Genomic DNA, 12,373 nt, shown 5'->3' on the forward strand with positions numbered 1-12,373 from the left:
GCGAACCGGACCTTTGTACCGTAGTGGAGGTAGTGCAAATAGTGTCGCTGTTTGTCGTTCCTTCCTGACCACCTGCCGATTCTGGGGTTCAACATCGCTTCGTAGTTCCGACCAATGAACATGGCAAGAGCTTGTCTGCAGGAGCCCTGGTTCAGGCTCTGGCACGAGGAAAGTGCCACCCTGGGTATGGGCAACTCTTTTCCTTGCTGATAGACTGTCCTGTGCCAACGTGCCTACCATTCCTCCCTGACTGACTGCCTGGCAATTTGATACCAACGCACAACAAATACTTTTGGCTTCTTTTTCCTTTGGCTTCGTTCTGAATTTACAGAGCATCTCCGGCATTGCTTGGTGTCTTTTTTGACCTCGACAGCGCCACTTAACCTGTCGCCGCTGCCTCCACTTCTCAGACCATTCTCGAGCTATTCTTTCCCTCTATCCCTCTGCTTCTCACCAAAAGCCCTCCAGCGTATATCTTCTTTTGCATCTTTTTGCCACAGACCAGCACTAGGTCCTTTTCTTTGCCCAGCTTTCGACTTTGACTCGCTGCGCGCCAATCACCTTGACTCCTTCTCTCTTTACAACGCTCTGCCAGTCACAGCCACCATTCACTACTTCATCCCCTCGATCTCTCGCTCCTGGTCTATTTCTGCTCTCTTACCTGGTCAGGGCGAGCCAATCGCTGTTGCTATTTCGACCTTCGACCGGCTCCTGTTGTCGCCCTTGGTGGCATCCCCGACATCTCAAGGGTCTGTCTCTCAACCACATTCGCTCTTGTTCTCCTGACTTATGCAACTCGGCCCATTGACCCTGCATTCTCCGAATTGGTGCCATGAATGAATCTCACCTCACGGGCAATTTCTAGAGACATCCGGGTGGCACTTCATTTTCGACCTCTATTGACCCTTCGCTTTGGGCAAGGCTGGCCTGCCTGTAGCCCGGGTCGTTATTATCAAGGTACGCACTCTTACACCTCCTTGAATTCACCATCCAAAGACTAATGGCTGTGTTTTGGATTCAGCATTACAATACAGTCTTCATCATCCCTCACCATATCGCAATGGCTGACGAGCCGCCACCTGGTCGAGTGAGGACCTCCGGCGAGATTGGACAAGCATCACAAGGTCAGTTTCTCAAACCTTTACATCTGCTTCACTGAACTGATCATTCTAGACCGAAATATTGCTGTAAACCAGGATGACAACGCTCCACAGACTCAGCACTCGACCTCGGCAGATTTCGATCCCTATACGAGACACCAGCAGACAATTGCTGCTTACCAGTCCCCAGGCTCCTTCAACATGTCGAATGTCGGGGCAGCTTTACCGGACTATCATAGGAGATCTTACGAGCCTCAGCAATCATTTCCTCATCAATTTCCTGCGCAAGCGTCCCAGAACCAACCCATCATATATCATTACCAACAAAATCCTCAATTTTCACACCCACAGGCCACTTCCTACAATCAATCCTTTGTCCCACATTACCCTCCTCAATTCGCACACCCTCACCAGTCAAGACAACAACAAATGACATTTCCTCAATTTATGACCGGTCAAATGGCTCCTCCTGCATCTCAGAATATGATGAATCAGCCCATGATGCTCCAGCAGTCTATGCCACAACAGCATCACATCCCAGGCCAGTTCTCCCAACCGCACGCTAATCCTATGTTTGCCGGGGCATATTCTGGTCGCATGGGAGGCGCCTACCCAGGCCTGCCTAGTCTTCATATCGATGGCAGTTTGAGTCAATCTCAGGGCCAGAGTCACCTCACTTCGCAAAACACACGCGGTACGCTCTTCTCGAACGTGGATATAACATTTGCTAATTTTCAAAGCCGTTAAGCGAACCTCTTCGAGCTCCTCTTTAAAGACCTCTGTACTTCGGGGCCCTCCACGGAAACCAAAGCAATCTGGACATGCTCTATGGGTTGGCAATTTGCCGCCTTCGACACATATTATCGACCTCAAAGACCATTTTTCCAACGAAGCGACCGACGAGATCGAATCCGTCTTTTTGATCTCCAAGAGCAATTGTGCATTTGTGAATTATAAGACAGAGGCTAGCTGTACCGCAGCAATGGCCCGATTCCACGATTCACGCTTCCATGGGGTACGTTTGGTGTGTCGATTACGACGGGGTAGCGTTTCTGCGACCGCCACAGCTTCGACAAACCCCACGGTCGAACCGAAGGCCGACACAGTAGACGCTGTACCCGACAATGATGAAAGCACCCCCCTAGTAGATGATACCCTGGAAGCTACACCCGAGCCGAAAGTGGCCGAGAAAGTCAAGGAGAAGTTTTTTGTGGTCAAGAGTCTCACAGCAGAAGACCTAGAGCGCAGCGTACAAAGTGGTATTTGGGCCACCCAAGCTCACAACGAGGCTGCGCTCAATGCTGCGTATCAGGTAAATCTCAACTTTTGCCCCAAAACCGCACCACTTCTTGTACTGACACCAAGTCTAGGCTTCAGAGAATGTATATCTCATATTTTCAGCCAACAAGTCCGGCGAATATTTTGGTTACGCGAGAATGGAATCAGCCATTGATGATGAGTCGGCTGCGGATATCGGTTATCAGCCTAGACCAGAAGCTCCGAGTCCCAGTCTCTCCGATTTACCGGTGACGATTTTTACTCCACCCACGTCTACCGCGCCACGGGGACGCATTATTGATGATTCAGCCCGAGGAACAATCTTCTGGGAGGCTCTTGACAGTGTTTCTCCGGAGAAGGAGCTCGCTGCCGAAGACGATCGAGAAAATCTATCCGGCGAAAATGAAGATTCCTCAACCCCCAGCCCTGGTGTGCCACAAACCTTTGGCAAACCGTTCAGAATTAGATGGATGTCAACTGAACGTCTACCATTCTACCGCACTAGAGGACTACGGAACCCTTGGAATGCCAACCGCGAGGTGAAGATTGCACGAGATGGAACAGAAATTGAGCCGAGTGTTGGTCGACGCTTAGCCAGCATGTTCCATCGACCACCAGGTCCAAATACAACCCAACACACTTCTCGCCAACCTCCACAGCCCTCGGCAGGTCCTAGTGGCTATCTTCCGTCGGCTCCTGCTGGAGGCTACGGCCGAAATTACTAAAGACCAATTGACCCGAACGTCAACAGTGTACATATTATTCAAGTTGGATGCCGTACGTTTGTACGATGACATGACTTCATGACTATCATGTGTTGGGTCTAAGGACAATACTTTGAGTGACGATGGGAAAGAAGCAATCTTACGGACTGTGTAGTTTCATCTACTTCTTGACGATGTACACGACTCGACGACTGCTTTGGCAGGCCAAGCAGAATCCTTCATCATCGGGATGTTGTGGTACCACTTTCTTGGGTAACTGCCATGGAACTAACACATTGATTAAAAGTAATGCCAGCACCTAGAGCCAGCATTTATAGATAAGAGAAGTTAAAAGTTGTGGTTGTTGATTCTTCAACACCTCCCATCCACGTGATCTATTTATAGACGCTGTTTGGAGTATTCCACAGCGAGCTTCGTAGGGCGAAGTCGATAGACCAAACACGGAGGTGTTCCGCCATAGATCACATGGTCCTGCGCCTTGGCCCAATGAACGCCAGGAGCCATTCTGGACTACCCCTTTTCCCCTCACAGTTCCGTCTCTCTTATTCTATACAATTTCGAACCGCTGCCTCAATGAGCAGCAAGCAGTATTGACGGTGGAGCCAGACCATGGGCGGTGAGAAAGGTTTCGACTTCTGGTGTCCCAAGCCTTGAAAGTATATGTTCTTGTATCGAAATACCGCAGCATTCCCCTCTTTGTTAACATCCACAGTCATCTCACAGATGTTGTCCATCTCGCGAGGCTCGTTGGGTGACTCGCGTGGCGAAAGACCTCCCCTCAAAATGATTGCACGTGGTGTCTTTTCCAGTACAATGAAGTGGTCTGAGACTATGGTGCCTGTCATCAGTTAGACCAAGGTTTGATTTCGTCGTGCCTACGACCAATTGTTTGCGAGCAACATTACCAGGCTCATATAAACTTTTCAGGAGTTCTTCCTTTTCCCACAGGTCATTTTTGTTGGTGTCATTCAGGAAAGCTCGCTTCATAATCGCCCTCTGGATTGCAAAACCTATATCCAAGCTCAGCGACTGTCTTCCCATTGCCACTTGGGAGTGCTCACAGAGAGCCCAGTCAAAGCTTCAGATGACAGTTATGAATCTAGAAGATCTAAGGAACATCGTTGAACATACCGAATCCGCCCCATAACCCTGCTGCGAAAGCCTCGATAAGCTTCGGGCCACCATTCAGGGCATCTTCCCCGAGATCGGCTCTCAATCTCGTAAGAGGAACAAGCCTCACACAGCAATCATCTTCGCTTGGATTGTGATGAGGGTTGAACTTTTGCAGGTAGGCGCTTTGAAACAGAGGATCGGTTTCTGATGTGAAAGGCTCAAAAAAGGAATGTCGTGTCCAGAACCGCCACCCAGCCAGACCTAATAGTGGACTGCTGGCAGCGAGCACCAAGACCTTTCTGGTCCGCCCAGAAAATTTTGCCATGAAGAGCTACTGTGACGATTCTGGTCGCAAAGTATAGACTCGAGGCTCAAGAAGAAATATCAAAGGTGGACTATGACAGACACCGTGAAGAATTGTTGTTGTAACCAAGGAACTATTCCGTTCAAGGTTAAATCGACCCAAGGGTGTAGTTGGTAGTCAAGGAGGCTTTTACTGATGTCAAACCAGGAAGACATTAAGAACAAATCCGACTGAACGCCAAATTAGCGATCGGAAGAGAAGGTGATATCCCATGAAACAGACCCTCCCTCGTGACCGCTCCGTACCGAAGCCAGATGGGGTGGGCGAATTTGCGGTCAAGCAAGAATGATTCGGGTAATAATATGCTCCGAACAGGCTATCCGTCCAGCCCATAGTGGAACCCACGGCTTCGCAAGGGCAAATCTGCATGAGATAAGTAATTGATCCATGGTCATTCTCACAGATGCTAGATAGGGCTCGAATGTGACCCGAGATTACAATTTCCATCTTTGGTGACATCTCCATGGTTAGTGACTAGAGCATAGGCTGTCGGAATATCGAGAGGTGTGTATAGGTTGTCTTTGAGTCAGTCATCAACTCGGAAGTCGGTCCACCGTTCCAGAAACCAATAGTTGTATCTCACTTCTATAATCATAGCACCGACCCATCAGAACAACGCCCAGTCTCTCCGCAAGAAAACAAGATGCCGGAGATATCTAAAGACTGGCTCGAGGTATGTCAACATTCTGTACCTTAGACACGGGAAGATATCGATGTTGATCATGATTGGGTTGACAGTACGAGGCCACTCATGGAGGACGTTTCTGCCTCACTGGAAATGCCGAGGAGATCATTGCACAAGTGCAAAAGCTGGCTACAGCAGTTGGACCTCCGCAGCGCAATACGGATCCAAATCTTCAGATTTGTACGTCAGTATCACATAAAAGAAGAAGAATTGGCGTGCTGACATGGACATCTTCTACTGCAAATGACAGATGATTCATCCGCCTCATCTGTTCCAATCAGAGTATACAAGCCAGTCAATTCTGAGAAAATTCCACTCTGCATCTTTTCTCACGGCGGCGGCTTTATAGCTGAGGATCTTGATTCTGAAGATGGATTCTGCCGATGGATTGCCAAATCCACTCCTTGCGTCGTGGTGTCGATTGACTATCGTCTTGGGCCAAAGTACAAATTGCCAACCATGCTTGAGGATGTCATCACTGCATATGATTGGGTTGGAGCCCTGCAACAATATCTTCAGTCTTGATTGCGAATACTGACAATCTTTCACTTAGGTGCGGGATCCATCCAACCGGTTCGTAACAGAAAAGACCCAAATTTTTGCCATGGGAGCCTCCGCTGGCGGAGCACTGTCTCTGTCCCTTGCAAACCACATCTCTGAGCAGCGTAAAGCTGGTAATCCTGTTACTCGCCTTGCAGCCGTCATCGCACTTACACCCGTAACCCTCCATCCTCACCATGTAGTCCCTGAGTACCTCGACGTGTACAAATCATATCAAGAGAATGGCACAGATGTCCCTATTATGGACGCTGCTGCCATGATGACTTATTTCGGTATTTTCCTGAGCCTGAGTCGCCCTGGTCAAAACAAATGGCAGATCTGACATCAAATTTAGAGGCTGTGAACGCAGTACCAAACGACTCGTCCATCTTCGCTGCGTTGTCCCCAAATCTTCAAGACTTCCCGCCAACATACATTGCTACGTGTGGAGCCGATCCTCTTCGAGACGATGGAGTGGTGATGGCTAAAATGCTGGAGAAGGCTGGGTAAGTCATGATTTCCTTGATCTTGAACGGTTGACAGGACGATGCTAAGAAGTCTCTTAGTGTACCAACCAAGCATGACCACTACCCTGGTCTGCCGCACATCTTTTGGATTTTTCCCGATTTCGCCTTGAGTCGCGTGTTTGCCGAGAACTTGACGATGGGAATCAAGTTTGTTTTGACAAGGAAGTAAAGACGCTTTCAACAAGGTGACTCTGGTAGCTTTGGTTCTGAGAGATGGTCAGAGCGGAAGCTTTCCATCATCATAACCCCACCGCCAATGTTCGCTCGCTTTGTTCGTATAGTAAAGCTTGGCCAAAGTTCGGAGCCAACTATGACCCGAATTCCACATTTCAACTTCATCCCATGAACCTCAATCCCGTCGTAGAGAGTAAGAAAATGAACTCTAGCCAGAAGCACGCATGTTCTCGGTGTCGCGCATCGAAACTTCGGTGCTTAGTCGACACCTTTGCTGAACACGGCAAGTGTAGGCGCTGCCACAATGCTGGAGCAGAGTGTGTCTTTGACTCAAGGGCGCCTAGACAACGGCGAAAGAGGACCGACACTCGCGTTGCAGCGCTGGAAAAGGAAATTGCTGGGTTGAAGGCTGCTATTGGAAATCCTGCACACGAGTCTTCGCCCTTGGCCAGCTCACCCGACAGTGTATGGCAAAATGATACCATCGTCACTCAATATGCCACGGACGAGATATCCGTGGGTGAACAGCCTAGACAGCCCCAACTGGGGCAAGAAGCCACAGAGAATGGATATTCGTCAGATTCGAATGAGACAATCCCAGGCCTAGTCGATGCAACACAACTTCCTTTCCAGCTAGCAAACACCTTGCTTACCCAGTTTATCGACAATGTCGTTCCTCAGTATCCTGTCCTCGCCCTCGGCACGAATCACGATTTCTCCTCATTACGAAGAACGCATCCAACGCTATTATTGGCGATGATAACCTCAGCATCGAGGGGCTCGGACCCTGCGCTGTTCAGGAAACTCCATTATCGGTTGCTTAGCCATGTCGGCCACCAAGTCTTAGTCCTCGGTCGGCGGTCGCTTGAACTGGTACAGGCAATTCTCGCTATGGAGGTATGGTATGACCCTCCAGACGATATGGACCGTTTAAACTTCTACATGTGGATTCGAATTGCTGGTATCATGGTCCAGCAGTTAGGATTGTGGCCATGGAGCAAGACGACATCGCCCACGAGCCTCGCGAGACCAAGTGGCGGTAGTGATGAGAAAACGCTCAGTGAGTGGCGGACGGCGTTTGCAGTCTTCTTGTCCAACTCGACGTAAGTGACCCGACCCGTCGCCTAATCCAGAGGGAACGATTCGAAGGGCTAACATCACCTGGCCTGACCCAGCGTTGCAATTAGTCTTCGTCGGCCATTTACCCTGATTTGGAGCGAATCGATGTCGGACGTCCTCGACGAGTTTGACCGTTCGTGTGACCATGTCAATGACAAACGTCTGGTTGCTTGGGTTAGACTTCAAGTTATAGCTGAAGAAATCGAAACCCTTCGGGTCAGATTTATGGGAGTTGAAGAACGCAGCACTGGCACTGAGTCTCCCCCTGCAGACCGTTCTTTCATGAATACTCTCGAGGGAAAACTCGCCGAATGGCGATACGCCAACCAGTCCGTGACGAACAGTAAGTAGAATCAGTGGATCCAAAAAGCCTTGGAGTTTTGCTGACTAGATGATCCGAAAGGCTCTTTGCAAATCCATTTCTTCTATTGCCGCACCAAGCTCTATGAACTTGCCGTCTTTATATCTCAAGCACAAACGCACTCTTTGCCCATCTTCCCTCCTCGCACGGGAGACCAAAACCACGTCACTCCTCGACAGGCAAACCCCGACATGGCGTACATTCGTGTAGTCATGTCTCTGATCCAATCTAGTCACAGCATCCTCGATACCGTCATCCACCTCGACATTCCAACGTACCTCAACTGCCCTACTGTGACCACAGTTCGGGCTCTGTACGCAATGCAGATGATTTTTACGCTCTACAAGTCCGTCAAGCTCCAGAACTCACACATTTCTGACTTGATTGGAGAAGAAACGCTTGTTGCCAAGTTCTACGCAAACCAGATCAAGGACTTCTTCGAGCGGGCGGTAGGCGTCGATCATTTCCAGGTCCCTCGGATGGCTCTGGCTTCGCTTGCCAAAGTCACAAACTACATGCTGTTATCGCCATCTGTGGAGACACAACAGCAAGACACACCATACGCTCAAGTCCCTGATTCACGCCCAGGAGAATCACGCGATATCCCTCCCAACGACATGGACGCTATCTTAGTAACGGAAATCAAATCTTCTGGGCCTTTAACGCAACCAGGTACCACGGAACCAGGAATAGATCTGGTGAGTCTTAACCAAGAAGCAGCAATCGAGGCATCATTCCAACCTCCTCCATTGGATAGCTGTGGGCTCGCTGCAGTAGGTGGAGCAGGCGACCCTTCACACATCTGGTCAGAATTCGAGATAATGGCCTTGCCAAGTGTAGCCATTGACCCAAGCTGGTTATTCCCAGAGGAAGACTATGACCTAAGCCATCACATAGAGTAGCGCATCTGCAGGCAGATTCGAGAGTATAGTCGGGGATTTGAAGAGAGCCTCTGATCTGAGAAGACCAGCGTCTTGAAAGCAATTGATATCGTCCATGAAAACGCTACCATCTATGAGCGTTAACCTACTACTAGTACCTTACTCCTGGAATTCAATAACACTACCCCTGAGGAAGCCGTGTACACTGCTCACGACAAATCTGTCGACACTAACCATGGAAACATCATCCGTCGAGCGTGAGGAGCCTTCGACCACCTTACCACAGAGATCTAGTGGCAAGCCCCCGACGACGAAGACTGTACTACGTCCTAAGAGAATTCCACCAACTCTAAACCTGAGAAGGCTCTTAGTTGTGAGCGTGGGAATGCAACTAACACTTCACTCCAGAAGTCCATTGACACTGCCTTCCGAGACTATCAAACCTCTTCATGTCCCGGGACGTCGTTGACACCAAGTCGAAGTCAGATGTTAACTTTCAATTGAGTTCTGAGACAATGATCGAAATAGTGGTTAAGTTATAGTCCGACGCTATAGTCCGTAGACCCGGACAATGTGAAATAGGAGTTTGTTTTGAGGCAATAGCCTCCATTGACAAAGTCTATACCAATATGCTTCACTGTTGCCTGTATCAGTTTGAGCCAGATCAACTCCCAACGAAACCATTTCACTTATAACTGCGTCTTTCACCTTTCCAACTCTCACGACATCTTGGACCTTCTGAACAGTCCTCATCACCATCTACCTGCAAAACCTGCAAGTCCTCCTCTTCTACTCCATCTTTCACAATGTCGGAACAACGCCCCACTAATGACGAGTAAGTCCTACATCATTCCCTAATATCATCAGCTCACCCGTTGGGGGACATGACTTATCCTTGATAACCTGTCCACCCTGACATTCGTGCCGGAATCGACTAACATTGGAATCCGACAGCTATGAGGATGCCATGTCCCATGAGGATGCCATGTCCCATGAGGATGCCATGTCCCATGAGGATGCCATGTCCCAAGAATCAGAAGATTCCGCCAGCATTCTCCTAGACTCAAGCTCTGAGTCCATCGGTAGTGATACCGAGACGACGGAGTCGTCGCCCAGTTCACCACAACCAACAGAACCCGACTTAATAACCATTCTTATTGAGGATTTACTTACGGGTACGCCTGATATCGATCCAGATCTGGTTACAGATCTACGAATATTTCTAGATGAGCGGAGAGAAGAGAAGTTGAGGAAGGAAGAGCGCAGGGAGGAATTGATAAGATTAGCGCAAGCCAATGAGGAGCGGCTGCAAGCCCTAGAAGAGCAGATTGGAGTTCTAAAACGGACTTTCTGTCCCAGACCCGCGACAAGATGGGATCCTTTGAAGTGGTTGCAAGCCTCGGCGCACTGAATCGTCACGATCGCCATCCCCGAGCACAATAATCGTCCGAAATCACCTATGCAACCGATGCCTACCTTAGGGCGGCTTGGGAGAATGATGAGATGCTACCTTAAGTACTTAGTGCAGAGGATTACCCCAATCTGGTCATAGGAGCCTCTGACCTCCGACCAGGGTTTCGGGGCTTAAATAGCTCCGAATGATGTTGATCTTTCATTTCGGTAGAACTGCGTTATCTTCAGTAAAATGCAAAGTCGTCCTATGATGGGTCTAAGCAGGGTTTCTAGCGATTGATTTATATGCGTGTGGGCCTCTTTGAATTCACCCATGGAGTGTGTCATGAACTCGGGTGGATAGAGACCAGGAGCAATCGCCATCGTGTTGAGTAGTACTAGTACTTGTATTGAAACCTCCTTATCAACCTGATCCTCCTGCTCACAGGCGATGAAGTTCGCGCTCTTTCAAACCTTCAGAATGTCTCATCGCTAACGGCTGTCCTCCCGAAGAAGAAATCTTCCATCGCATTACTCTATCTTTCTGAATCCTCAACTCAGATTCACGTCTTCATGGCTTCCGAAGAACTGGGTATTAACACTAGGTCGCATAAACGAAGCGAGCCGCTCAACAAACGTCGGCGTATTGCTCTAGCATGCAGTGCCTGTCGTGCACGCAAGTCGAGGTATGGCAACTTCAAAGGTTGATGTTCTTGTTGTCGCGTGACCAACGTCGAGCTTGACTGAGATCCATGTGCCTCCTAGATGTGATGGGCAACGACCATCATGCTCCACGTGCAACACACTCTCGATTGAGTGCGAATACGAACCATCAGACTCTTCAACCAATGTCCTAGTTAAGAAAGAATACGTCTCGAATCTGGAGCAGAGGTTGAAAGATGTTGAGCGCTCCCTGCAGCGCCATGACGACCTTCTGACCGGGCGTCTGTCCGCATGTTTGACGACCACGGAAGCTACTTGCATAGATTTGTACCATAGAGGGTCAGGCCTAAACATGCTGAGGCAGATACCGGGTAAAAGTCAACAACATTCACTGGAAGAGGACGAGAGTCGAGAATCAGACGAGGCAAAGACAGATGGACTTGCGATGATCTTTGTGGATGAGAAATCTCCTGCATTCTATGGCGAATCGTCTAACATTGCATTCATTCGCTATCTGTTTCAAGCCATCTGGAAGGACTCGACAATCACCCTACCACGCAAAGCTAACGCCCCTTCGGAATGTAGTTCAGTTACCTTTTCACAACATCAATCCCCCTCAACAGTTCAGTCTCCCACGAATTCCCAGCGCTTGCCCTCATTGCTGCCACCTGTTGATGAGATGGACTATCTGATCGAGCTTTACTTCCGAGGTTACGGATCAATGTTTCCCTTTCTACATGAGCTCACGTTCAGAGCAAGATACGATGAATGCAAGACAGGAGGCAACCCCAAAGTTGGTGATCCCTGGCTCGGTGTGCTAAATATGGTCTTTGCTATGGCAAGCTACGCCGATCAGAACGGAGAATGTTCAGCAAAGAATCGCTTCAGGAAATCATTTGCCTTCCTCAAGCGAGCAGAGTCTCTTTGCAGCGAACCGTCAATGCGCACAGTTAGTCTCGACATTGTCCATTATCTCTTACTAGCTGTGCTCTACCTGCAAGGGACCCAAAGGTCAATCCAAACATGGAACTTGCATGGAGTCCTGGTGAGAGCAGCAATGTCCATAGGCTTACATTCCGCACGATCAGGACTATGTCTTGACCCTATACAGCAAGAGGTTCACCGACGTACATGGTTGACAATCTACTGCTTGGACAAAATATTGAGTGTTGCCTTTGGGAGGCCGCCATCGATACCTGACGAGTACATTGTGGTGCCGCTCCCTTCCCCGTGGACCTCCATCAAAAATAGCCCAAAACATCTAGCGGATGTTGACATTAATACTGAGTTTTTCCATGCTTCCGTGAGGTTGTATCAGATCATAGGCCGGTCTATGTCAACGCAGTACCGCTTGAACCTCGGCCTGACAGACCAAGACATGGACGAGAGTACATCAGTTCAGAAAGCAAGCGCAATGCGCCAGGAGCTTCGACAGTGGGCTTCCGGCTTAC

The 12,373-nt window shown here is 49.2% G+C and overlaps 5 protein-coding genes across 5 annotated transcripts; 4 read left to right on the forward strand and 1 right to left on the reverse strand.

The window, feature by feature from the left end:
• Positions 1 to 1,060: 1,060 nt before the first annotated feature.
• On the forward strand, positions 1,061 to 3,103 carry PV10_02193 (uncharacterized protein; the record flags this gene model as incomplete). The annotated part of the gene is made up of 4 exons (XM_016366482.1): positions 1,061 to 1,124; positions 1,174 to 1,794; positions 1,841 to 2,412; positions 2,471 to 3,103. The coding sequence occupies 4 exons, from the start codon at positions 1,061 to 1,063 to the stop codon at positions 3,101 to 3,103; spliced, it is 1,890 nt and encodes a 629-aa protein (XP_016226000.1).
• Positions 3,104 to 3,645: 542 nt separating this feature from the next.
• PV10_02194 (uncharacterized protein) lies at positions 3,646 to 4,541 on the reverse strand (the record flags this gene model as incomplete). The annotated part of the gene is made up of 3 exons (XM_016366483.1): positions 3,646 to 3,941; positions 4,009 to 4,113; positions 4,235 to 4,541. 3 exons carry the CDS (start codon positions 4,539 to 4,541, stop codon positions 3,646 to 3,648), a joined length of 708 nt encoding a protein of 235 aa, XP_016226001.1.
• Positions 4,542 to 5,223: 682 nt separating this feature from the next.
• On the forward strand, positions 5,224 to 6,501 carry PV10_02195 (uncharacterized protein; the record flags this gene model as incomplete). Its single annotated transcript, XM_016366484.1, has 6 exons — positions 5,224 to 5,253; positions 5,319 to 5,445; positions 5,516 to 5,757; positions 5,819 to 6,098; positions 6,161 to 6,311; positions 6,372 to 6,501. 6 exons carry the CDS (start codon positions 5,224 to 5,226, stop codon positions 6,499 to 6,501), a joined length of 960 nt encoding a protein of 319 aa, XP_016226002.1.
• A 44-nt stretch (positions 6,502 to 6,545) lies between these two features.
• PV10_02196 (uncharacterized protein) lies at positions 6,546 to 8,888 on the forward strand (the record flags this gene model as incomplete). The annotated part of the gene is made up of 3 exons (XM_016366485.1): positions 6,546 to 7,609; positions 7,682 to 7,968; positions 8,029 to 8,888. The coding sequence occupies 3 exons, from the start codon at positions 6,546 to 6,548 to the stop codon at positions 8,886 to 8,888; spliced, it is 2,211 nt and encodes a 736-aa protein (XP_016226003.1).
• A 785-nt stretch (positions 8,889 to 9,673) lies between these two features.
• PV10_02197 (uncharacterized protein) lies at positions 9,674 to 10,278 on the forward strand (the record flags this gene model as incomplete). Its single annotated transcript, XM_016366486.1, has 2 exons — positions 9,674 to 9,702; positions 9,822 to 10,278. 2 exons carry the CDS (start codon positions 9,674 to 9,676, stop codon positions 10,276 to 10,278), a joined length of 486 nt encoding a protein of 161 aa, XP_016226004.1.
• Between the last annotated feature and the right edge of the window lie 2,095 nt (positions 10,279 to 12,373).

Source organism: Exophiala mesophila, assembly GCF_000836275.1.
Source record: "Exophiala mesophila strain CBS 40295 unplaced genomic scaffold supercont1.2, whole genome shotgun sequence".
Taxonomy (NCBI): domain Eukaryota; kingdom Fungi; phylum Ascomycota; class Eurotiomycetes; order Chaetothyriales; family Herpotrichiellaceae; genus Exophiala; species Exophiala mesophila.